The sequence below is a fragment of the Anas acuta genome, chromosome 5 (assembly GCF_963932015.1).
Source record: "Anas acuta chromosome 5, bAnaAcu1.1, whole genome shotgun sequence".
Lineage (NCBI taxonomy): Eukaryota > Metazoa > Chordata > Aves > Anseriformes > Anatidae > Anas > Anas acuta.
Genome location: NC_088983.1, coordinates 16,673,685 through 16,698,745, shown reverse-complemented (window position 1 = coordinate 16,698,745; position 25,061 = coordinate 16,673,685). Strand labels below are relative to the sequence as shown.

At 38.0% G+C, this 25,061-nt stretch overlaps 1 protein-coding gene across 4 annotated transcripts in view; it reads left to right on the top strand.

The window, feature by feature from the left end:
• SLC24A4 (solute carrier family 24 member 4) overlaps positions 1 to 25,061 on the top strand; it is a 93,812-nt gene that overhangs the window by 55,632 nt on the left and 13,119 nt on the right. For 3 of the 4 annotated variants that reach the window (XM_068682913.1, XM_068682911.1, XM_068682914.1), the window contains 9 exons: positions 1,435 to 1,519; positions 3,506 to 3,609; positions 4,378 to 4,452; positions 6,142 to 6,167; positions 6,628 to 6,681; positions 7,649 to 7,791; positions 12,482 to 12,651; positions 14,671 to 14,815; positions 24,888 to 25,054. In XM_068682913.1, coding sequence (XP_068539014.1) covers positions 1,435 to 1,519; positions 3,506 to 3,609; positions 4,378 to 4,452; positions 6,142 to 6,167; positions 6,628 to 6,681; positions 7,649 to 7,791; positions 12,482 to 12,651; positions 14,671 to 14,815; positions 24,888 to 25,054 — 969 coding nt within the window. The remainder of the gene's footprint in view (positions 1 to 1,434; positions 1,520 to 3,505; positions 3,610 to 4,377; positions 4,453 to 6,141; positions 6,168 to 6,627; positions 6,682 to 7,648; positions 7,792 to 12,481; positions 12,652 to 14,670; positions 14,816 to 24,887; positions 25,055 to 25,061) is intronic. The other variant, XM_068682912.1, reaches the window with a different exon arrangement.

The following is a 25,061-nucleotide window of genomic DNA, read 5'->3' as shown; positions in this document are numbered from 1 at the left end:
GTTTGTACTTGGCAAGAAAATGTTATGTTAAGTAAGGCTTTGGTGAACTACTACAAAATGCATACAAAATACAAAACCAGATTTTGTTTCCATTTTGATGGCAAAGTGGAAGACTCATCTCCTTCACTTTTAAACAAGTGCATATGACCATTTTCTGAAAAACTCCTGTAGCTAGCAAGGGAGGTCTATTTTCTTATGGATAAATGCACTGAATTCCAGTTAATGTTACTTGGAGCCATGTACTTCTACCTCTCAATAGAGGGACAGATGGAAGAATAAAGGAGGCAACAAGTATCAGCAAAACGTTCAATAAGGATCTTTCCCTTTTCAGATGTTCTTGTCTTCAGCATGTACCTTATACACTATATTTAAGTTGTACCAGTTGAATTGTACCAATTAAGTTGTAATTGATCTCTCTAAAAAATCATTGCCTCTTTTCTCCTATTCTGCTGAACACTGAGACAGCTAAGAATTCAAACAGTTAGCATGCTTATGTTTGAGCTCCTTCAGCTCAAACTGGTTACACTGATCTGGTTAAAGATCACATGGTAGAGTAAGAGCTTGTGTTTCTGTTTTTTCAGGTTCTGTAGGATGCCATTTTTATCAGCTTAAAATGTTGCATACTGACTGTGAAATCCACAATTTCTGTACTTTTCCTTATGTCACTAACCACTTCTCTGTCCTTGGAAGAGAGGTGATGTACTAACAATGAGCCTGGAGACTCTCAAAACAAAAAGCTTCTCCATGAAACCTTCTTCATAGTTCAAGGGAAAGATCCTCAGTATGAAATTGATGCAGCTCACTTGTGGAGTTAAATGTTTCTACTGGTCTTAGAAGTCTGAAGGATCTATATCCTATTAGAGTTTAAGAGACACTGTCATAAAAATAGATCTAACTACTGTGCGCAGGCTCTCTGTGTCTAATTGGACTAATTTTGTGTGTGTCAGTGGACTCACTTTTGATTAACACAGTCGTAAGTGAAGACAGAATTAGGCCTGCTGTTAATAAGATTCATTCACAGAGATTATATTTTTCTCTTGTCAATTTTGAAATTATAGAGACTTCAGGAATTGGCCTTAATTCTTGAATGATTGTGTTTAAAGTACCAAAAGTGAATTCATGAATGCAATTTGAGTTTACATTCTTTCTGAGTCTGCAGAAATGCTTTTCTCTAATCAGCTACAACTAAGCCACAATCAGATAATCGGTTATTTATAAGTACGTAGTTTCTGATACCTCGCTGGCTTAGGGTAAAACATTTTACTTGTCCAAAGTCTGTTTGCTTTCCCAAGAGGCAGTGTCTTGATGAAGAATGACTGATCATTCTTTAATAGCACTGTGGCCAAAAACGATGGGCTTCTATCTTTGCAGCTACAGAAATGTGCAATACAGGCAAAGTACCAATTGCTTACATAACCAAAACTTCTCTTCCAGAAACTACATTTGAGTGAAGATGTTGCTGGAGCCACATTCATGGCTGCAGGGAGCTCCACGCCAGAACTGTTTGCATCTGTTATAGGTATGGAGACCACACACTAGTTTTCATGAGATCTGTTAAAAAAAATCAGCAGCAGATCAAGAAGAGGTATCCAAAAGTAATACTATTCTTCTGTCAATTTATAATCAGCAATTGCAGCTGTCAGCTAGTCTGTGGTTCATGGTATAATTAACTACTCAAAATATCTCATGAAACTGTGAATCTCCTCTCAAAACACAGGGAGGAATGGCTGATTCTGAGCATAGGAAGTAAAAAAAGAGATTTATTGCAGTCCCCTGAGAGAGAATTTGAGGTATTTGATGCCTCTTTTGCTTCTTTCTTCACAAATAAAGGGAATTAATTTTAGCAAGGAAGTAGGAGAACAAAGAACAGTGGAAAAGAACAAATTAATGTACAGATAAGTCAGATCTGTTAAGTCGGAAGGACATGATGTTCTGTGTACATTACTTACGGATTTTTTCAAGTAATCTCTGTACTGTTAAGGATTATTTTTATAGAAAGGAGGTCTAGATGGCAAAAACAGTAGCTATTAAGAGAAAGAAGGGCATTGGATTACACTGGTAGGGAAGGAGGAAAGCAGCAAATATGATACATCTGTTTTTAGTAAAGCTTTAGTATTTTTCTGCTACTATAGTGACTGACATTCTTACACACTTTAGGGGAATACAGTCTAAAGGAGTGCACTATATTATGTCTAAATTATTAAAAAGCGGTTTTCAAATATTAGTAATTAAAAGCTAGATTTAAAGCTGGAGATGGATCTCAAGACATACTAAAAATGTCATGAATAACTTATTTTTGTGAATAACTGGATTGAAATGATGGGAACTAGATGGAAGGCAAAAACAGGATGAAGAAAGATCGTGATCAATTTGAAATCAACAAAATGAAGTTTAATATCAGCAAATGAGAAGCATAAAAGAAAGGGAAGTGAACATATATGTAAGGGGAATAATAACTGGTTGGAGAGCTATATATCTAACAGTGCCTTGATGTATTGCAATAGAAGCAGATGTTGAGGAATAGTTGATGGTGGGATGTTGCAAATAACAACTGATTATATGTTGGGCCCATTTATAAAGCCTAAGTGTTATAAATTATCCTGCTTTGCTCAGTTCTGCTAGACAGCACTTGGGATATTGCATCCAGTCTTGTTACTGTGCTTCAAGAGAGTTGCAGACAAATCAGAAAAAGTGCAGAGATGAGGAAAAAATGGTAAGATGTTCAGAAATTATTATATTGAAGTAAATCTTGAAAAAAAGGTGAGCGTAAGTCTTTAAGTCTCTCTTCAGTGAAAGATTTAAAGTACAAGTAAGATACAGTTTCTAGTGCATTCAAGTTATCTTCTGTCCTGTCACAATGCTGAAGATTACTCTAGGTAATCCATGGAGATCTCTTACAACCCTTAATTTTTGTCATTCTCATACAATTATGTTACCAATAGGTATTTGAGGGATTGGTGTGTTCAGTACTAAAGGAAATGTGTACTAGAACACATTAAGTGTGAATCCACATTGCCCATTGAAGTCAGAAGGCACACATTACTACACACAGATAGCTATCCATTTTTTTAGGAAATAATCTATTATTACCATGAGACGTTCTGAGAAGATGCTAAATATTGAATGCCTGAGAGAAAGGTTTCTGTGCTTTGTTATACTGTGTGAAATGAATTTCATGCTCCTGATGTGATTGAAAATGTTTTTCACTCATTTGAATAGATTATTACACCAGTAGCAGCCAACCTGTGAAATGCAGGACTTAGTGTAGAGCTACCTAGCTAAGAAAATTATTTAATTTTAATAAGCATATATGTGTAGAGATGTTCAGCCAAAAATGGGGAGCTGCTAGCTAGATTAAAACCACAAAATATTCCATGGAGAAGTGAGCATTTATTATAAAGCTTGTTTTCTAAAAAATTCCAAATGATCTGTTATTCTTGGGTAGTACGTGTTCTGAATAATTGTCTGTGGCCTAAAAAGAATGCTTATTTTGCTCATTCTGCAGGTGTATTTATCACTCACGGAGATGTAGGAGTAGGGACCATTGTTGGTTCAGCAGTTTTCAACATCCTCTGCATTGTTGGTGTCTGTGGACTGTTTGCAGGACAGGTTAGTAACACGTGTATGTTTGTGGAGTTCAATTGCTTATATTTTAGGTGTTTGCATGAACAAGTATTTAAAACATATTTAACGTATTTAAAAAAAATAAAGAAAAAGAGAACCATTAATTTCAACAAACAAACAAACAATAAGCTGGCATGGGGAGAAATGTCAATTTGGGAAAGAATTTACATATACCGTGCAAATAGCAAATGTTTCCACAAAGTTCAGCTGAAGTTTCATCACTCTGAACATGTAGTATACAGAGGAACCTGATTCTTTTTCATACAAGACCATGTCCACAATGAGCTGATCAGTTGCCTCTGTTAATCCTTCCTGGTACTGATTGTGATCAAAGAATCTGGGACTCAGGCATTAGATTTAGTCTATCTACTCAACGGACTGTTAGACTGTACATCAATTCTGTTCTGTATGAAGTCCGATATGTCCACAGCTGGAATGAAGTGGGAACCATTGTTTTGCTGCATTACAATGAATTGTACTTCAGAGTTGAAATTATGGCAAACTAAAATATTATTAGTAAAAGAAAAAACAAACAAACAAAAATTTATTAGTTGAAGTTTCTGTATGATTTTTATCAGTGGTGGTTATCATAGATCCATTGTTTAACAAACTCCTATTAGCATAAAACTACTACTTGTTCCAAAATTGTTAGTTGTAATTCTGCTCACATACCTAAGTGATTTCAAGGTGGAAACCTCTGTTTTGTCTTTAGAATCACTTAATTCTGTTGTCTAAAGCTGTGATATTTTTCAGGTGGTTTGTCTCACCCAGTGGGCTGTGTTCCGGGACTCTGTGTACTACACGTTATCTGTTATTGTACTTATTGTTGTAAGTAGTTTTCTTACCAATTAGAGTGTTTCATTGCTTGAATTTTTGGAGACTGATCTGCCAAGCACGCTAGTAAACAATTTTTTCCCAGCTAGTTTTAGTGGCATCCAGAAGTGAGTGCTAAGCTCTACAATGTGATACAAATATGAAACCTTCATACAGCCCCACAGAATACATGCCCACCACATCTGTCAGTGTCCATTCATGTCGTACCTACAGCCTGTAAAGTTCTGCAGACTAGTAGGCTCTTGTTACATGGTGCAGTTAGCACTCTCTTCTGACTGAGGGGACCGCTAGTGGAGATACAAAAAAAAAAAAAAAATTTAAGCTGCACCTCTATTTTAAATAGACAACGTGGCTATACCTTGCTTCTACAGTAGTTTTATTTTACAAGTTCAGGGTAATTTTTTCTAAATAGAGCAATGTGAGGTATCACTTTGTTTATCTACAACAGTGTAGTAGATCCTGAACGTATGCTTTTATAGTGTCCGGTAGCAGAGAAGGGAAGAAAGCCTGATTTGTAATAAGTATAGATCACTAGCAGTCCAATCAGTTACAGGAGCTACACAGCATCATAAAAACATAGAATGGTTTGGGTTAGAAAGGACCTTTAAAGATCATCTAATCCAACCTCTTGCCATGGGCAGGGACACCTCCCTCTAGACCAGGTTGCCCAAAGCCCCATCCAGCCTGGCCTTGAACACCTCCAGGGATGGGGCACCCACAGCTTCTCTGGGCAGCCCGTGCCAGCACCTCAACACCCTCAGAGTAAAGAATTTATTTATATCTAATCTAGATCTACCCTCTTCTGGGTTAAAGTCATTACCCCTTCTTCTGTGTGCCCTTGAAAAAAGTCTTTCTTAGAAGCCCTCTAACTACTGAAAGGTTGCAAAAAGGTTTCCCAGAAGCCTTCTCTTCTCCAGGTTAAACATCCACACTCCCTCAGCCTTTCTTTGTAGAAGAGATGTTGCAGCCCTCTGATAATCCTTCTGGCTGTCCTCTGGACCCACTCTAACAGGTCCATGTCCCTCATGTGGCCCCAGAGCTGAACACAGCACGATCATGTCAGCTGCACCACTCAGCTTGTTGTCATTCACATCTTCCTGAGGGTGTGCTCAATCCTGCTGTCTATGTCATTAATAAATCTATTAAACAGTACAGACCCCGGGGACCACTGCTCATCACTGATGTCCACCTGGACATTGAGTCATTGATTGCAACTCTCTGCGTGCAGCCATCCAACCAATTCCTTATCCACCAAATAGTCCTCCCTTCACACCCATATCCCTGCGATTTAGAGACAAGAAGTACATAGGGTGGAGTAAAATGTGTGTAACCACTTGGTCTAAAAGCAGAAGTGAAATGTCTTCCTCTTTTGCTAAAACTAACTATTAAAAGGACTCAGAGCCATGTTTCTTCAAAATACATGATTTCACTATAATTTGCAGGTGCACAGCATGTATGTCTTTCTCACACTCACACTTTTAATAAATAATATTTGTAACAATCACTGAAAAGATCCAAGTTTGGTGCTTTGGAGCTGTGAAAGTTTTGGTTAGAAAGGGTCCGAGAGGGAAAACTCCAGTAGCTTCTGTGTAGACATGACTGATATTTATTAAATAAATTTGAATGCTTTTCAAGATAGATCAGAGATGTACATTTATGTTTCCTGTTTTTTTCTTCTTCTAGTTCATATATGATGAGAAAATAGAATGGTAAGTTGTATAAGCTATTCCTTAGAGTGCCGTATTCACCATGAGACTGATCAGTTAACAGAGTTGCAGTGTACCTAGATTTCATTCACGCACCGTGTACCACATCTGGATTTGACACCTAGGAAATCCAAAGTATTTTCTTTGGTTATATCTTTTATGATGATCAGGAGAAACTAAGAACATTTTAAAACTTGGAAACATTAACTAAGTAAACAGGCTATACATAAGACTCACACGTGCAGGGAGTATAACCAAAGTTCTTCTGTTCTTATCCTAGTTGTTAACGTTTAGGGAGGTACTAGGTGTCCTAGAGAACAGTACAAGGTGGGATCCTAGTGGAAGATGCCTGAATTGTACCAGATATTTAATGCACATTCCTACATAAAACTTATGAAGGATACAGCTGTTTGAGTGGCCTTTAACACTTTTTTTTTCCTTTTTTTTTTTTTGTCTCTCTGAGGTGGGAAAGCCTTATACTCATCATTATGTATTCATTCTACATACTTATCATGAAGTAAGTGCTTTTCTGTTCCATGTTCCCTTTAAGTGTTGATTGACCATCATTCTTTTGGTGTGTTTTTATCCTTGGCCCTTGACAATGCAACTAGTCATGTTTCTGTTTATGATTCCCTGCTTTTTCATGCTTTATCAGTTTTGTTCCAAGTATGTGCTCAGCCAACAGCAAATATTTTCATGCATCCTTTTCATAGTGCACTGAGGTGAAGTAGCTTGCAGAAGCAGTTGAGAGGAAGTGACGTTATACAAAGATTATTGAAAAAGTCCACAGGATTGTAAGTGCACAGCATGTCAGCAGTTACACATATGCTGTAACCTCTGGAGAACAAAGACAGATAGACAGCTAAGCATGCACTGATCTTCAAACTATTTCATACAAGATTGTGTATGACATCCTTCTTGTGTACTCTCACAGCCTCTTACAGGAGAGTCAGAGATCTGACTGCTACTGCAAGGATCTGTGAGTCCACCTTTAACTGGAAGTTGCTGAGACTTCTCCCTTGGTGTCCTGCCCTGACAAGACACCTGTTCTGGAACCTCAGCCTCCCATCTCTCCTACCTCAGGTCTTAGCAGAGTTCATTGACAGCACTCTACAGCCCCATCCTAGTGCTAAAATTCTTTAGGTTATGGTCAACAGTCCCAGAAACACTCAAGTGCCTGTCGTGGGGAACACTGTACTGAGAGAGACAGTGAGGTGAACTGAGAGCTGGTGCAGGAGGAAAGAGCCCATTGTACACTGAATGTCCTGACTCTGAAATCCACAACTCCAGTGTTCTGCCTTCACTGAATCTGCTCTTGCTTTGCTATTATCCTGCCAATGAATTGGATAGTCCTTTCTCTTAGCTTCGTATTAGTTGTCAGAGAACACGCATCTACGCTTTGCTGCTTGCCTGCATAAGTTGTTCTCAGACACTTAAAGTTTGATGAGGAAATCCAGCCTTTTCAGACCGTTTTCCACTTTCAGGTACAATGTGAGGATGCAAAATTTCTTCACGCTCAAAAGCAAGAATGTTGGAAATGGTGACACGGTCAACAATGAGCTGGAAGATGGTAATAAATATTATGCCTCTAGTTATGATGACCCATCCATTCCATTACTATGCAAAGGTAAGGCTGAGCAGACAGGACTTGGAAAAAAATAGTTCACAGGATATCCTTTTTATTTCTCTTTAATGCTGATTAAAACAGTGTTATGACTCAATCTTACATGCAAATATTTATTGGATTAACTTGAAAATTCAGTCAGATCACCAGTTGAAAAAAAAAATCAAAATGTTATTTCATGGAGATTGGAGATTCTGAACACAGGCTGCTTTGCACATGGCCAGTTTTGTTTCCTTTTTCTCTCCTGTTCAGTGATGAGCATACAACACTGTGAAAGAAATATTTATTTATTTATTGCCAGGAAGAAGGTTATTTTCTCTTAAAAAAACAAACAAACAAAACTAGTTTTGGACTAAGAGCTGAGGCTTGGGTCTTGATGGAAAGACATGCACAGATCAGTGGGCAAGAGGGATTACATGTTGAGTTCAGATTTTCAGGAGACTGGTTTTGACATGACTAAATAGTTCTGCATACATTGCCAAGCACATATGTAAAATTGAGAAATGCAGGTTCTTTGCATTCTGTGTCTTTATCATAAAGGGGAAGAAGATAATACCTATCTTTGGGTACTGAAGGTAAGGAAACATACCTGGGTATATTTTTTTTGTAACTTTGTTTTTATCATTGTCTTTACCCCTTCTCTATTCCTTTCCCTTTTTTCTCTGTAGAGCAAAATCATTGCTACGTTAAAAGCTCTAACCATATAATTCAGTGAGCTGTTGAGCTACTTTTAATGAGTGAGGTCTCCTTGCTGTATTCTTTGCAAGCATCTCACATTCTGGGAGACTGAACTCAGCAGAAATGTAGACAACGTTTGGAAAGGTCTTCATTTAATAAAAAGTAGTGGCAAACGGGAATTTATAGCATATGCAGAGGATCCTGCTCTTTCCTGCTTTTAGTGTTTAGATGGGGTTTAGTGTTTCAAGGCAGGTAGTATCAAAGATTTATACAATGACAGCACAAATACTCTGGTCTCAGTTATGGTGTTTAGACAATAGTTTAATGTTGATTTAAAAATACTTCTCAAAGTAGCATAATTAAGTTAAGACGTCTTCAAAATATTTTGATCTCATTTTACAATGAATTTTTGTGCACATAGACTGTGATGTAATGGAGTTGGATATGGAGATATGGCCATACAAGGTTTAGAAGATACGTGCTAGGGAATTTGTTACTGACGTATTCCAGTGGGGACACAGGAAAAAGGTGATCCAGCAACAGAATACAGATATTAATGATTTTTACTTTTGAGGTGTTTGTTGGGTTCTGATGTCTTTAAAGTTGACTTAAGTCATACACTTTTAAGATTCATTCCCTACAGCCACTCTGTGGTAAAGGTATGATAACACAGACCGCTTGCCTGTCCACCTATTTCCTTTCTAGGAAATGTGAAAGTTATTTACTGCTTGTGAAGAACATGTAGAACTTCTAGGAGAAACAGCAAGAAAGCTAATGAAAGCCTGGGCTCATGAGAATGATTTTTCTATTAGTTGCTGTTCACACCAAATTTCTTCTTTAATTTTCTTAAAAGATGCACTGAGACTGCAGTTCAATCTGATTCCTTTTGCCTTCTCCAGTACCCATTACACAAATATACGCTGCATTGGAGGGACCATTGTTTGCAGTGTGAGAGTGTAGATATTACCACAGGTAAAGAGTGGAGGACATGAACCATGAACAAGAGGCTAAGGAGATTATGTGGCTGGCTTCACAAGCTGAGCTGCATTTTCTTCAGCAGCAGCTTTCAGAAACAGCAGCAGTGCTAGTAACTGGGAGAGAACAACTAGAGCTGTCCTCTGCCTTCTGTCCAACCAGTGGTTAGCAAGTTTCAGGATCCACTGAAAAACCTCCCTTGGCTTCACCAAGGTGTAGGTCTAACCATAATGATTTTCCACTGTGGTGAAATCTGATTACTTCCCCACAGAAAACAGCTTCTTTGGGAGAGGAACATTTGTCCTACCAAGGATGTTTTTTTTTCTGTTGCTCGATGTGCACATAAAAGGGGAGTTCACAGTATATACTATATAGCTCTCTTCTATGCTTGTAAGTTTTATTACTTTCCATAGCTTCCAGTAGTACATTATAAAAGCTCCCACTACTGGAGTTTTGCAGAGAAAAGGGAGAGCTTTTCACCAATTTCAAGGACCAGTTCTACACACATGGGTTAAAGCAAAGTTTTAGTACTTTTTGAATAATAATTCATTATAAAATGCAAACATGTGGCTTGGGTTTTACTATATTGACCCAAATTTCCACCAGGTGGCATGGTTCGATGTCTGCCTAAAAAGAGAAACTTGGAAAAATGTGAGTTTCTGAACAGTGTGATGTGGATACCTGATCAGGAGTCAGCTAAAGTCAGCAAGAAGCTTTCTGTTGACTTTGACAGGGCTGTTGGTGATGACCCTCTGTGGTGAGGTGGAAGTTTAGATACTCTGTTAAAAGGAAAAGCTGTTCTCAGAAGATATTTGCCTTAGGTATATCACAAAGGAGAAGTGAAAAGGCTTTTCACTGTCACACATTTGTAAAGATGTGGGGTTTTTGCAATTTTTAGATGGAGCCCATTTGTTTTGTATGGGGCCAAGATATGTATATTTATGGGCATATGGAGTGAGACTGAGGAGCTGTTAAGAAAATATATGAGCAATTTGCTGCAGAAACTCAAAACAGCTGCAGTTAGTCATATATATATATATATATATATATACAGTGATATATTTTACATCATTGCTGAGGTTTTATCAAAGCTGAGTATGTTTTGTTACTGTCTCCTTATTGCTTTAAGAAGCAGTTCCAGAGTAACTGCAATGCTTTCATGCTTTTTTCACAATGCTTTAAGATAAAGAAACACTGTGCAGACTTGACTGAAGAAACTCACTTGAGAGCAATTAATCTGATGATACTGTTTAAAACATGTCTGACCTTTTCTCCTTAGCAGGATTGCTGTCAGACATTGCTTTTTCTTTGTCTAACTACATACAGCAAATGCTAAGCTACTGTGCTTGGGTCATCTTTGTCAGGCCTGGTTTCCAGGTAGCTTGCCTGGCTATATTTAGTCCTTCACAGGAAAAGCTGCTATGCACTAGCTGTAAAGTAATTGGAATGGCTGGGCTTCTCATTTGTATGATCAGTTGCAGTACTCAGCAAGGTTAATTTGTTTTAAATGTCAGAAGGGGGTGGATAATTGCTCCTTTATGTTTGCATTACCAAATGCAAAATGACTACTAGTTCTGTTCTCCGTCAGAGATTTAGCTGCAAGGCGAGACTACAGAGTGCCTTCTTGGAGGACACATTTCCTTGTGGAACCAAAGATCTCTTTATGATTCCTCAGGTGACACCAGCGTACTCATTGAAAACTCCTTTTAGTGAAACAAAGCAAGACACTCAAATGCAAGAGGGTAAAAGATGTAGCCATTTACATCTTCATTTAGATTATTCAGAGGCTTGCTGGGTTTTTCTTGTTGAATAATGATGGAAGGATGCTTTTTTTAACTTCAAATATGTCAGAAGATGCTTTGAGACAGCAAAACCTTTATTGCATGATGTGATTTACATGCCTGTGTGGATCCAGTCTTCTTCCTGAAAAACAAAAATATTTCATCACTGTAACAATGTGAACAATACAATGTAGATTTGTGTGTTTAGAATAGGTCCATTTTAATTTCTTTGTTTGAGTTGAATGTTTCCTTAGATTTCCTTTGCTTCCTGGCTGGAATCATGCACTAATAATTATCTTTCACTTCTACCTCCTAAATTCTCTTCCTCTTCTTAATGTAAGTAACAATATAAAAGGGGAGTGGGAGGGTGAAGCTAAGCTAAGCAAAGCAGTAAAAAAAATCAGCAAAGAATTTTTTTTTTCTTAACATATTGTTACTTGTAAAAAATATTTATTGCAGTCATATACATATCTTCTGCCCTGCTTTCTAACACCACATGGGTATGTCTCCTGTCTGCTGAGCCTTGCTCTACGTGCTACGTGTAGTCTGTAGCATTTGTGAGAATATTGGTTTGTTGTTAAGCTTTCAAAGTCCTTGCCAGTACCTGTGTTGATTCCCAATATAATTTTGTCTCTCTGTTTGTGTTCTTACATCATAGAACAAAGCTCTTAATCTTGGTACAATCCTTTATATTAACAAAGACATATTTAAGACATGATTTTTTTTCTGGACAATTGCTGTTTATCATCATTTCAAGTCTTGTCATGTTAAAGATACTGATAATATTACGTGAATTCCTTTCCAAAAGGAGTGAGTACAACATTAGGGATTCCTGAATGTGCATCAGTAGCTATTAAGCACCCTAATCCAGTAGGATAGCTTTATAGGTTTCGGGAGTGCAGTCTATGTTTTCACAGTGCATGTGCTTCTGGAGAAGGCTTACAAAGCTGTAGTGGGACTTAAGCACAGAAAACTGGTACTACAAAAGGAGTAGCTGGGTAAAAGCTATTCCCACCAATCTGAGAGTGGGTCGGTGGCTGCCTTAGTCGAGTGAAACCCCCTTCCAGCATGTGGTCTAAATGAGGTACTCCTCCAATGAACAGGTTTACCAGGCTGCAGAAATATTGCAGGAAAGTCAATGGATTTGCATTCAGGCATTCAGATTAATGTTACCCTCTGCCTGGGCCTGAAAACAATGAATCTGGGTGACAGGAAGCATGGATCTTACTACAGCTAACTCTGTCCATTGTGATCATTAGTGAAGGGGATGCAGCAGTATGGCAAAAACAGTGTTGTGATGGTGGATGAGATCATCTGCTCCAGTCCTCCCAAATACCGGTTCCCTGAAGCTGGGTTACGGATTATGATTACAAATAAGTTTGGACCACGCACCAGAATGCGGATGGCAAGCCGACTCATCATTAATGAGGTAGGTTCATTATGAAAACAGTAAATGACTATGAAGCAGAGAGGGTCATGCTCATTCTGGAATTCAGATTCTGCACTGTTTCTAGGGCCAGTAGCCACGTCACAGCAGATGTGAAGATGGGTTCCCAACTGGTGGTACTGCTTGTCTTAATAGGAGGGAAGTCACTGAGAGGGACTCCCTTCTCTCCCTGCCAGAAGATATTTGTTTCAATGTGTGTGTGTATGTGTGCACATTCAGAATTTATCTGCAGCAGAAGAGTTGGTTTTGACAATTACAAAAGTGGTAAAGCTAAGAAAAGGTAACGGACAGGCTAACCAACAAGTGGTAAGAACTGCTTAGCACTACGTCACATCACATCAGGATGTGATCACATCAGGAACACATCAGATATTTGCCTGCCTTTGTAGTCTTCGTAGTTGTCAGCTCAAAATTAAAATGGACCAAAATCTTTTCATGAGGGGAATTTGCTTTGAAAGGTTTCAGTTAACTCTTAATTAATATACTGTCACCACCATGCATTGCTAGTTTCATACCTTGCAGCTGAACTGACAGGATTGGCCAAGTGACACTGTTCTCAGCTTGCATGAAATACTTTGGATGTAATTTTTAGTCCTGCCAACCCTGGCTTCTTTGAAAGCATGATTTTATCCTTTGCTGCCTACAACATCAAATATGGGAGGTTTTTACTCTGGCAAATAAATTAATTTAAGTAATTTAGGAAATACAAGCTTTAGCAAATTCCTAGAATCTGAACATCATAACACAGTTCATGTGTCTCCCCAGCATTGTGAACACCCCACCAAAGGAATGCAGCACTCTAGTATATTTGTAACAAAAGCTCAATTTAAGAGTAAAACAGTGAAATATTTTTAGGTAGTCAGCTTGTTGGTGTACAGTCAACAGCAGGGGAAGGTCTGATAGGGCACACAACAGCAGCTGTCTCTGTTAAAAAATTTCTCTTTTTAAAGTAATTCATTGGTCAGAAAAAAATATATATTTCTTAATGGCTATGTGCCCAGAGAGCTGATACTTGCTTGCTGTTCAATATCTGCAAAAGGTATTCTCTATACCAGGATATTTTGGATCTATATTCTTATGTATTCTCACTACCAAGGTGTTGCAAAGTATTCAGATACAGTTTTCTCTATTTTTAATTACTGCGTGTTAATACTGGTTTCAGATTTCTTTCTTTTTTTTTTTTTTTTTTGGATGTTGTGTGGTTGCTTTATTTTTCAAGACAATTGAGAGGACTTCATAGAAGTTGCAAAAGTTTGTCATTAAAATAACAGCACTTACCAATCCTGCATTATCTCACCTAACAAACTAAATTCTTTTTATTTTCTGCAACAGTGTGAAGTTACTGTTACATCTCACATTCTCCAGTGTAGTAACTGGTATATATAACAACATTTAAAACCTATCATTGTAATTGTACTACATATTGTGAATGTAACAGTCCTAAACATGTCTGTATGGGCAAAATACAAGCTTTGTGAGAGCTTATATACTTGGACTAGGACAACAACAATTAATCTTTCTTTCTGAACTAGTACAGTAGGGGCTTTACATTTACCTCAAGGAATGGGGATGGGAAGGAGGCAGAAGAGTTTGACCTGACTAGGAGAGATCTCAGACAATGAGTCATTTGTAAGCCATCTTTAGTAGTGCAGAAATGTCTTGTTACCACTAGATTATGGTGCTGTCACTGGTATGAGTAGGAATTGCTGAGTGAGAAGTGCTTCAGAATAACCATGTTCATTAAAACATAGTGTGTAAGAACAGATACTGCAGCTTTGTCAATCATGGTTTGAAATGCTCATGCCGCTAATTTTGAGTTGCATGGTTAACACTGACAAAAAGACAGAAAGGCCACAGATGGTTTTGTTTGTTGCTGAAAGAGGAAGGCAACACAAGAGAAGCATCACGGCTCACATGACTGGGGCTGGACAGAAAGCATAACCCAGGGTTAAGAAAGTCAAGAATAAAACTTACAGCAGTTTTGTCTTTTACACTATGCAGCGTCAGCGGTTAATCCAATCTGCCAATGGCTCAGGCAAACCGCTTCAGAATGGGAGACATGAAAATATTGAAAATGGGAACATCCCTGTGGTGAACCAAGAGGAGGAAAGTGAACAGGACAATCTGTCTCCATTTTCATTGCCAGGTGAGTTTTATTTTCCAGATATTTAGAGCAAAGAAACAGAAGAGAATTAAAAGGCCAAACACTGGGTTATGGGAGTAGACAACATATGCAGACAGGAGAGGAGGAAAGGGTTTGATTTGTCTGTCTGGAGGCTGGATTTGATGACAGTAAAACAGGACCATAAGCTACATGATTAAAAGGAGATCTCAGGAAAGTGTTTTCCAGCCATCATACACCATAGTGGTAGAAGTGCTGGTTTGCCAGAGGTAAAAAGAACGCATGTAAGGCAGGTGTATATTCAAAAACTTGTCACGCCAACCTGACAGTCATTGCACTGCTAGTAATTTTGAATTGAACAGTTAACACCGGTCTACTGGAGATTAATGGGACAGAAGCAACTAGGTATATAAATATATAATAACCTGACATTATAACTTGAATGTACGGGAGGTTTGGACAAAGAGAAAGAAAGATTTAAGGGGAGAAATAGTGTTTAATGTTTTTTTAAGTTGATTAAAATTCTTAGAGCAGCATTATCTAATAATACCTTCTGAAATTTTTTGGAAACTCTCTGGTGTGAAGGGCTATATATAACCAGTTTCACTGTGTTGGAGACCACATTGTACATTACAGGTTGACTCTCCCTCAGCTGTTTTGGAGATTAGACAGCAGAGATTAGATAACCTATCACAGGTATGTAGTCACTAGTATTCCCTTACACACTTACTGTTTAACCGCAATATTACTTGGCATAAATGATTATCTGATGCAGAGAAGAAGGAAGAATTTTCTACATCTTACATGATTCTAATTTCTTAGAGGTTCTATTTGCTTGACTTACAAACATCTCTTCCAAAATGATGGTGAGAGAACAAACATTGAAGCATGCTATGCAGAGACTGGATAAAAACATGTTTTATTGTGTTACTGGACTATGTGCTCTTACAGGAGCTTCTTACAGACAGCAGTTACAGGCTTTCGTCGGGGATGAAGAGTGGAAACAAACTGATTCATAAGAAACGCCCATTAGATGCGTTTCTGATAATAACAGCGTGAAAAAACTATTAATATTCTATGGCGAAATAAGTGGTTCCATATCTTAATAAATCAGATGTTTAATAGACCAAATGCTTTGAACTAAGAAGGGAGTTATGAGTTCTGTCATTGACCTTTTTTAATGCAGTTTTCCTGTATTTTTGAGAGTCTTTCAAGATAATTGAGATGTAACAGGCCAAAGCGGAACCATTGTTGATACAGTTCACACTGGAATGGAACGAAAGTTCAGCATGAACTCAAACAGTTTGTGTAAAAGTAATAAAGTGATTATTTAAAATATTCATCATTATTTTCAGGTTTTGTTACTCCACTGTTTTCTGGAGATGATTTTCTATTGGTTGGATCATCATTCCTCAATTGTTACGCTGTATTTCAGTGCCTGGTAAAATTATGGAGAACTGTGTGCAGTTTTGGTTGCCACAATATAAAGACTATTAAAGCTTGTGCAAAGGAGGACAGGGTGAAAGGTCTGGAGGGCAAGACGTAAGAGGAGAGGCTGAGGTCCTTTGGGGCACTACCGTATAAGAAGGACATAAAACTATGAGAGTATGTCCAAAGGAGGGCAACTGAGATGGTGAAAGGTCTGAAGGGCAAGACTTATGAGAAGCAGCTGAGGTCCCTGGGTTTGTTCAGCCCCGAGCACAGCAGGCTGAGGGGAGGCCTCACAGCGGCCTGCAGCTCCCTCACAAGGGGAGCGGAGGGGCAGGCGCTGAGCTCTGCTCTCTGGGGACAGCGACAGGACCTGAGGGTACGGCATGGAGCTGGGACAGGGGAGGGTCAGGCTGGGGTTAGGGAAAGGTTCTGCATCAAGAAAGTGGTAGGGCACTCAGACTCCCCAGCAACAGGCCGGCTGAAGTTCTAGAAGCATTTGGACAACGCTCTGAGAAATGTAGTTTAATTTTTAGGTATTCCTATCTGGAGCCAGGAGTTGGACTTGATGATCCTTGTGGGTCCCTTCCAACTCAGGATATTCTATGATTGTATTCTGATAGAGAATTCTTCTAATTTTCCTTTCAAAAGTACATTTGTAATAACCTTGTGGAAAATGTAAAGAAACAGCATTATTCTTTGTTGCTTAAGTACTGTGGCACAATCAGTAGCCTAAAAAAATCCTGACATTTGAAACTGGCTTTAGAGAAAATTTTCCCAGAATCCCCTCTATTTTTCTTTTGATATATTTTCAGGCCAGGAATAAGGCACATACATTTTCTGAAGATCAGAACTTCATGTATTCTTTCAATACATAAATAGCTCTATGAAGAATAAGCACTGAAAGGACTTTCTGCATCAACTGCTTGCAGTGTGATAAGTAGAAAATTCACTTTTTTTAAGAACTGCAAGAGAAGTGGCTATGAATTGGCCCAACCCCCCTTTTTTTTTTGTTCACTTCTTTAGTCACCTTTTTTAGCTTAGTTTGGATTTTGACTTTCTTTCTTCAAATTGTATGTTCTATATGCTTTTGAAAGAACAAGTGTTTTTTGTTTTTTGGTTTTTTTATTGTTTGTTTTGTTTTTTGTTTTGTTTTGTTTTCTGAAACAGAAATACACATAGATGAAATTTAAAGCATTGCATCATCTTGAAGTAATGCCCTGTTATCATTTGCTATCTGTAAGGTTTGCTCATTATTCTCCTTTACACCCTGTGGTGGTGCTTAGTAATAAAAGTAGGTCTTTAGCATACAGAAACGGAGAAAAATAATATACAGAAATAGAGAAAAAGAATAGTACATGAAAACAGACCTAACTAGTCTCTTGCCTAGATTCCATATGTCAAACATCCAGAGATATTCACCCCCAGGGTGTGGCTCAGGCCTGTCTTGGAACAGGAGGAAATACATAATTTTTATGGAAACTACATATGTTATCATGCAAACCAGCCTTTGCTTTTGGTTTCTACGTGGGAAGAAATGTTCTCTTTAAAAGAGGAATTCCTTTCTTGACCTAACTGTAAGGCCATGAGTAATTATCTTCCAAGACAAAGGTTCATTTGATGCTCTACTGTTCTATTACTCTACAGTTGTTTGGAAACAGGTCTTAAACTCCAGGGGAAAAAAAAATGAAAAAAGGATAAGAATAAAGCAGGATGAAACCAAGCAAACATATGTTGACAACAAAATGATGTATAAAAGCCCTTGCATAGCTCAGTAGTGTTTTAGAGCCCAGACTCAGAAAAACATTTCTGTGTAGCTCTTAATGGATGCTTAAATCCCATTCATTGTCACATGTTCAAGATCCTTTAAAATACTCGGTGTTGTCAGCTCCTGCTGGTTTCACAGAAATGAAGAATTCCTTCTCTTATAGGATTGGACCATGGATGCTTTATGTAAGTCATGATGGTGTTAGCTAAAATAGGAATATTAATTCCTGGAGCTAAAATAAGATAGCAATAAAGGAGATTAGCAATCCTGCGCATTTTGATATGGATCCAAAATACACAGACAACATGTAGGAGAGAAGCAAAAACTAACAGCATCTACTAAAAATGTAGAAAATGGTCCAACCAAATGTTCATCTACCCCAATATTCCAAATGCAACCATGACTTTATGAAGAAGTCTTGGAAAGAATGGGACAGGACACGTTTATGTGATATTACCCTGAAACACATTCTGCCCTTCAGCTATTTTCAGCTCAAGGAATTTCCTGGACTGGGTGTGATTTTTGAGCATTAAAAAATCCCTAGTGTATTTCTTCTTCGTTAATTTGCCTAGTTCTCTTTGCAAACATTAACACCCACAACATCCTTTGGCAAGGAGTTTACAGCCTCCTTTTACTAGCATTGAACCTGGCTCCTACTAGCTTCATTGGATGTCTTCTTTTATTGGAAAAGACAGTGAACAAAATAAATTCTGTGCAACTCACTGACACTTGGGATGCTGTGGACCTGTATGATATCCCCCATGAAATTATATGTCTTTGAGGCTGAGCTAGAGACAGAAAGCAGTTCCAGGTGGAAATCTCTCTAGTTTATATCACTGCAAACACTGATGCAGAGAATTCTCTGCAACATCCCTGTCTTCTCTCGGTGCACCTTTATACTTTGTTCACCAGTGAGTCCAGCACACTTCCAGCTCCTAATGTATTTGAAGTAAGATTTACTGAATTTTTTATTCTTCTTTGTAGTTGTTTCCCAGACTGTTTTTTTCTCCTGTGTTATGTGCTTTTGCCTAAATTCAGAAACATGACTGACTTAGGAAGGAACTAGTTCCCATAGCTTCTTGCATAAGAGAGAAGTTCTTCCAAGAAGTTATTTGAGAGCAGGACTTCACTGCTGTATTCTGAAACGCTTTTTTTGCAAGAGCTTCCTCTTGCCCACTGGCTGTGTAGTGGTACATCTACCACAGAATTTTATTTTACAAGTGTGTTTCTGGGGCAGATCTCACAGTTTTTTGCATGTACTGCAATTTGATTTGCGTCATATTCTTGGAGCTCACGAACCAAACTTCATTTGTAGAAAACTAAACTGGAAAGTGTGTTCCAGGGGAGCAACTAATGTGTTCTATGTAAGAGGAGGATATGCAGGAGAAATTGGCAGAAAAAGAGGCACGGAATTAATTTAGTAACTCTATTATGTTTTTGCTCATCACTTCACTCTGAAAGAGTGAAAAGGAACTTGAGAAAGTCTATAAATCTTATTTCTCCCTTAAAAATATTGATAAAGTAGGCAACAAGGTTAAAACATAAAAATAAATCCTGCCAAAATCTGAAGTCAAATAAGGTATAGTGAGCACACTGCTCAATTACTTTTCATTGCTGTTCTATATTGTCCTGTGTAAAGCTATAGGAACTCTGAGAGTAAAGCTTGTTTCTGCAGATGGTGCAAATTTTTTTTTTCAGGACCAGTTCCCAGTGTACCAAAAATGTGTTTTGAAGAGAAAATTATTGGCATAAATCTGGGTATGCAAAGTGTGGTAAAGGCACAGGCTCAGAATAGAAATCTGGGTTGTTTTGGGCAGATCTCATGGTCTGGAATTTGGAACTTGTATTCTGGAAAATGAAACTTCCGAGAAGAGTGTTAGTATTTTGGAAAATAGTCTGTTTTGGAGGAGAAGTAAAACCTCAGTATTTTTCACAGGGAAAAAAAAAAAAAAAAAAGAAAAAAAAAAAGTTTTCAAAGCTCTGTTGCCGAAGAAAGAATTGACACAAGAATATTTGTTTTAACATGTCAGCTGTCCACTTGGAGGGCTGACAAAGGTCAGGCTTTCTTGGACACCTTTCTATCCACTGTGCAGGCTGGCTCCAGCATGTTAATACAGAGTCTCACTTCCACGCTGCCTAGGGAAACTTGCAGAGCCGAAATCAATAAGGATTTTCCAAGAAGGCGGAGGGGCAACTTCTGTGTCAATTTGCCCGACAGTGAATTAAAAAACATTTTCTTAGAAAATTTTGATTTCTCAACAAAGGCATTTTTCAGCGGAAAATAATTCTGATGGAAAATTCACAGTGTATCCAGTTTATTATATCTCTTTTGGTTGCTCCTATGTTAAGTCCCATGATCGGACAAAAAGATATATTCCTCTATCGTGTTTTGGATAAAGCACATGCTGAGGAATGAATTAAGCTTTCAGGTTGGCTAATTTACATATACTAATTTTTTCTAGTCACTCTCAATGCTGATGAGCCACAGCACTTTCTAGCAGAAATGTGCTCACTTTCTGATTTATTACAAAGCTCCCAATGTGGAGGTGTGTGTATTGCAGCTGCACATTTTCAGGTCAAGATTTGAATTAATATTGCTAATGATACGTGGATGTAAATTTAATCTTTGTAAATACAAAGCCTAATTAGGACCCAGGGGATGGGTGATTTAAAAATCACTTTTCATTGGGAAAAAAAAATGTCTTCATTTTTTGCTAATGAAAAATAGTAGAGAACTGTAAAAAGATAAACGTTTAAAAAAGGTAATTTAAAAATTAGGAAGTAGAGCACTGAAAAATTCTACAGCAATAAACATCCTAGGCCAGCTGGAAGTGCCTTGTTTTTATTGTAATTTTACTGTTGTCGAAAGCCAAAACAACAAACAAACAAACAAAATCAACAACAATTAAAAAAAAATCAGAAAAATAGAAATCAGCAGCAAACTCTAGGAAACCTTCCTCATTTTACAGATAGATTAAATTAGAGAAAACCTTTCCTGTTTCCAGCTTACTTTAAATTAGGAATGTATAGCATTTCATAACAATAAAGTTAGGAAAAATCCTATATGCCAGTTAGACTCATGCTTTTCAGGGAAATTATACCATTCTTTAGATCGTTCATCTACTAAATTGTGTACAGAAGACTTCCTTTTCACATTGAAAGGTGTAGACGTTCTGAAGTAGCTAATATGTGGAGTGAAGGTCTGTGCTTGATTGCTGCCCTTTTAAAGGGAAGGCTAAGTGAAAAAGCTGTCAAATTTAAGTGATTTAAATGTTTTAAAGTAACTTGGATCTGCTCCTGGCAGCATAGTTGCATTTGGAAGTTCTGTTTGAGGCTAGCTCTCGCTTGGTCCCGTGGGCTAAATGTTCATTATTATTTGGACCATTTTAGGTGTGTGCCTCTGGTTCAGCTATAGACAAATGGGATTTCATTGGTGTGATCGAAGGCAGTTCTGCATCGCAAACAAAACTCCAATAAATGGGGAGAGTCAGGAGACAGAAGTCATTGTACCTTCAAGGGTACAATCCTGATCTGAATGGAAACACGGGGGTAGTTTCAGGCTTTTGCTGAAAGTTCACCTCTACTCAGTGTGAAGATTGCAAATAGGATAATATTTTTCCTACAAAAGGCAATTTCAGTAGTGCCTTAAGGAAATATTCCTTTCCTCTCAGTGCTACAAGGTGTGCTGTTAACTTCTTTCACCAGTACGCTGTGTATATGCAAAAGCAATTATTGTGATCAACACTGGAAAGAAGAAGGGCCCAAAATGTACTGACATTTACCAAAGGGCTCTTTGTGGTAGGGCTGCCCTTTATTATATGTTTTCAGAAACATTGTAATCAAGCTCTTCTGTAATGATGTGTTCTGTAATAAAGCAGAAATATTCTCTCATTATAGTCGGGGTGGGGGCTCAGCAAACAACATATGCCTTTCCTCAGTGCTATGAGCTGCTGGAGGAGCCTTCAGGCCCACGGCTCACAGGAGTGCCATTAAAACAACTGAGCTCACATCTTGTAATGGGACTGTTTGTGTATTTTTACAGAGCAGCAATGTATTGAATAATAGCCTTAATGAGGAGGATAATTTTCTTCCTAAGCAACAATCACAAAACAATTTGTCACGAACTAAAAGCCTAACACAATTTCACAAATTTATTGCTAAATCACTTTAATGATTATTTCAGAGTGGGCAGTCAAAAACGAAGAGCAGCACAAGAAGTAGTTTCAAAAGAGCGAAAGAAAACAAAATTTTCATGCTGGATATGGTTTATGTATTCATTTCAGCCAGGTGAAGTGAATGGAAGGCATCAAGTTCATGAGGAAATGAAGTTTGGAGGTTGCTGCTAAACTTACTAAATTCTTACTAAACTACCATGTCACAGCATAAGAGTGAACTTCAGCATTGGGTGCCACACAGGTTCCATGACCCAGCATAGTAGGAGGTGAAAAAAATGGTCTTGGGTAGAACCAAGGCCAGCTCCATTTAAGGCTTTATCTGAAGGCTTTTAAAAGCTGGCAAGCCCTGGCACAAAAGAGAAGCCAGTGTAAGGTGTGTCAGGTAGGTGTTTTGTTCATGATAGTTCAGAACTACTCCAGGCCAACTGCCAATGGCCAGTCTCCTCTGTTAACCCTACAAAATTATAATTTCTGTTCCCTGAAGTCTGACACACATCCATGCAATCTGAACAAAGATACGGGACAGGCAAGTAATTCTCCACCAACATTTCTGTTTTCCTGGGTCTGAGCAAGAATAGCAAAGCCAGTGATAAGGCACTGTGAATTCTCGCAGTTAAGTGTTTCTTAGGTAATTAAGGACATTAGGCAGGATCTCTGACACAATACATATTCTCCAACAGAGGCTGAGAACATCTGTTGATTCCCAATTTGTTCTGCAGGCAATTTTGTTTCTCTTATCTGTGTTATCGAAAAGACAAATGGTCTGAATCTCCTGTGTGTAGCACCTCTGAAGTCAGTCAGATTAAGCCAGCATCAGATCAGAATCAGATCCATTTTTTTTTTCCTGTCAAACTGTCGCCCACTCACCCTGCATTTGGAATTAACTGGGGAAATTACCAGCCTGGGCCATGCTGACTTGTTTGACTATGAACCAGGCTTAGCAACATGGGTAGACAAAGAGTACAAATTAACCAGCAGGAGTCTTTTAATGATCCAAACCAAAACAAATAAAACAGAAGGAGGTATGAAATACCATAGGATATTTACAGTCTCATTAACAGAGTTAGTGAGATGTGAGCTAACAAGTGCCATTTCTTTTTCTGGACAGAACAGAACGATTACTGTTTTTAAAACCTGTATAGCAGTATATGTAAGCAAAAGGAAAAAGGACTTCCGTGTAATATCTGTTATGCTTCCAATGTCATGTACAAATTTAGAAGCAGAATTGATGAAGGAGACTTTAGTAGTTTTATGTGGTGGAAGTTCCACAGCCACAAGCTAAAAGGGAGTAAAGAGCCAAGCTTAGTCTAAGGTTTCCTGGTGGGCTGATGGCATCCTAGAATTTACAAGAAATTCTCAAGTTAAGGAGTTTATTCATACCTTAGCCCTAGAATACATACCTAAGTAAAACGAAGACCTGCATTTGCAGTTTAATTCAACTATTACGGAGTCTCATAAATTACAAAGATGTTATTAATTTTAAAAGGTTTAACTTTTGATTTCTTTATATCTGGTGTACGTTGCTCCAGAGGACAGATTTAATTCTAACTGAATCCATTGACAAAAACTTGCATTGAAAAATCCTTAATTCCAAAGTTTTTGCAGAAAGAAAATTCCTGGTGAAGTTGATGGGAGTTTTGTTAGCTGCCCTTTATAATTGAATTAACTTCACTGAAAGATGTATCTGATAATTTCCTTCAGTGTGATTACCCGTTATATTAAAAATGACATATTTTATCAGATCATATACATATCACTGTCAGTTTATGACGAAAATCCTTACTAGCAGAATTCTAAATCTATGTAAGGAAAACCCAAACAAAAACCTCTGTGCAGTTATCTGTGATACTTGGATTTATCCTGATTAACAAATTTGTTATCCTACTTGCAGGATACTTTATGAAAGGTAAGTGCCACAGAGATTTATGACCCAATTGTAAAGTAATTCTCTTATTTGTATTGAGAATTACATGCACATTTACAATAATACACATTTTTTGACAAATCAGAAGGCATGTACTTGTCTTCATCAGTAGTGACATTTGTCTGGTATTGCTCACCTGTTGATTTCAGGGATCTGTATGAGGGAAGTCATTGTCTCCAGTCTTATTTTACAGAGGATAAAAGAGATTAGCCCAAGGTGTGCAGTTGGAGGGAGTAATGAGTATAGGTCTCCTAAGTCCTAGTTTGAATTTCTTGCCCAAGTGTCCACAGTTGGGTATGTGAAATGAGTTTATCGTGTTCACAGGTTGGATCTGTGATTCTGTTTTCTTTGAAATTATTTTCTCTTGCTGCACAGAAGTTGCAGGTCATTTTAACTACAAGGATTTCCATCTTCCTTCTAAAAAGTCAGGTTTCTTGATTGTTTGTTTTTATTTGTGCCTCTGAATTAATAGTAACGGAGGTATTTGAAAGAGCAACAAATTGGACCATTAATTTTGGTTTTATAAGTAGCCATAGTTTAAAATCCTTATAAATCCTTCTTGGATTTACATATACTTAGGGAGGCTTAGCATTAAGATTCTGGATGTGCATGCAAGGGCAGAATTTGATTGAGATTGCAAATAGAGAGCAAGCATAGATGAAAGATACACTGGAAAATGAGCTGACGTGCACGGCTGTAACCAGCTTTCAGAGATCTCGTCATCTGCTGTATTCAAAGAAATGTGAGCCTGGGATAGTGATGAAAAAAATAAACTGGTTCTCTCCTTTCTTTGTCCTGCAGATGGAAAAATGAACAAAGTTAAATGGATTTTGACGTGGCCATTGATATTCTTGCTTTTTTGCACCATTCCAAACTGCAGCAAACCGCGCTGGGAGAGTTGGTTTATGTTCACATTTGTCTTATCCACTCTCTGGATTGCCTTGTTCTCCTACTTCATGGTGTGGATGGTAAGCA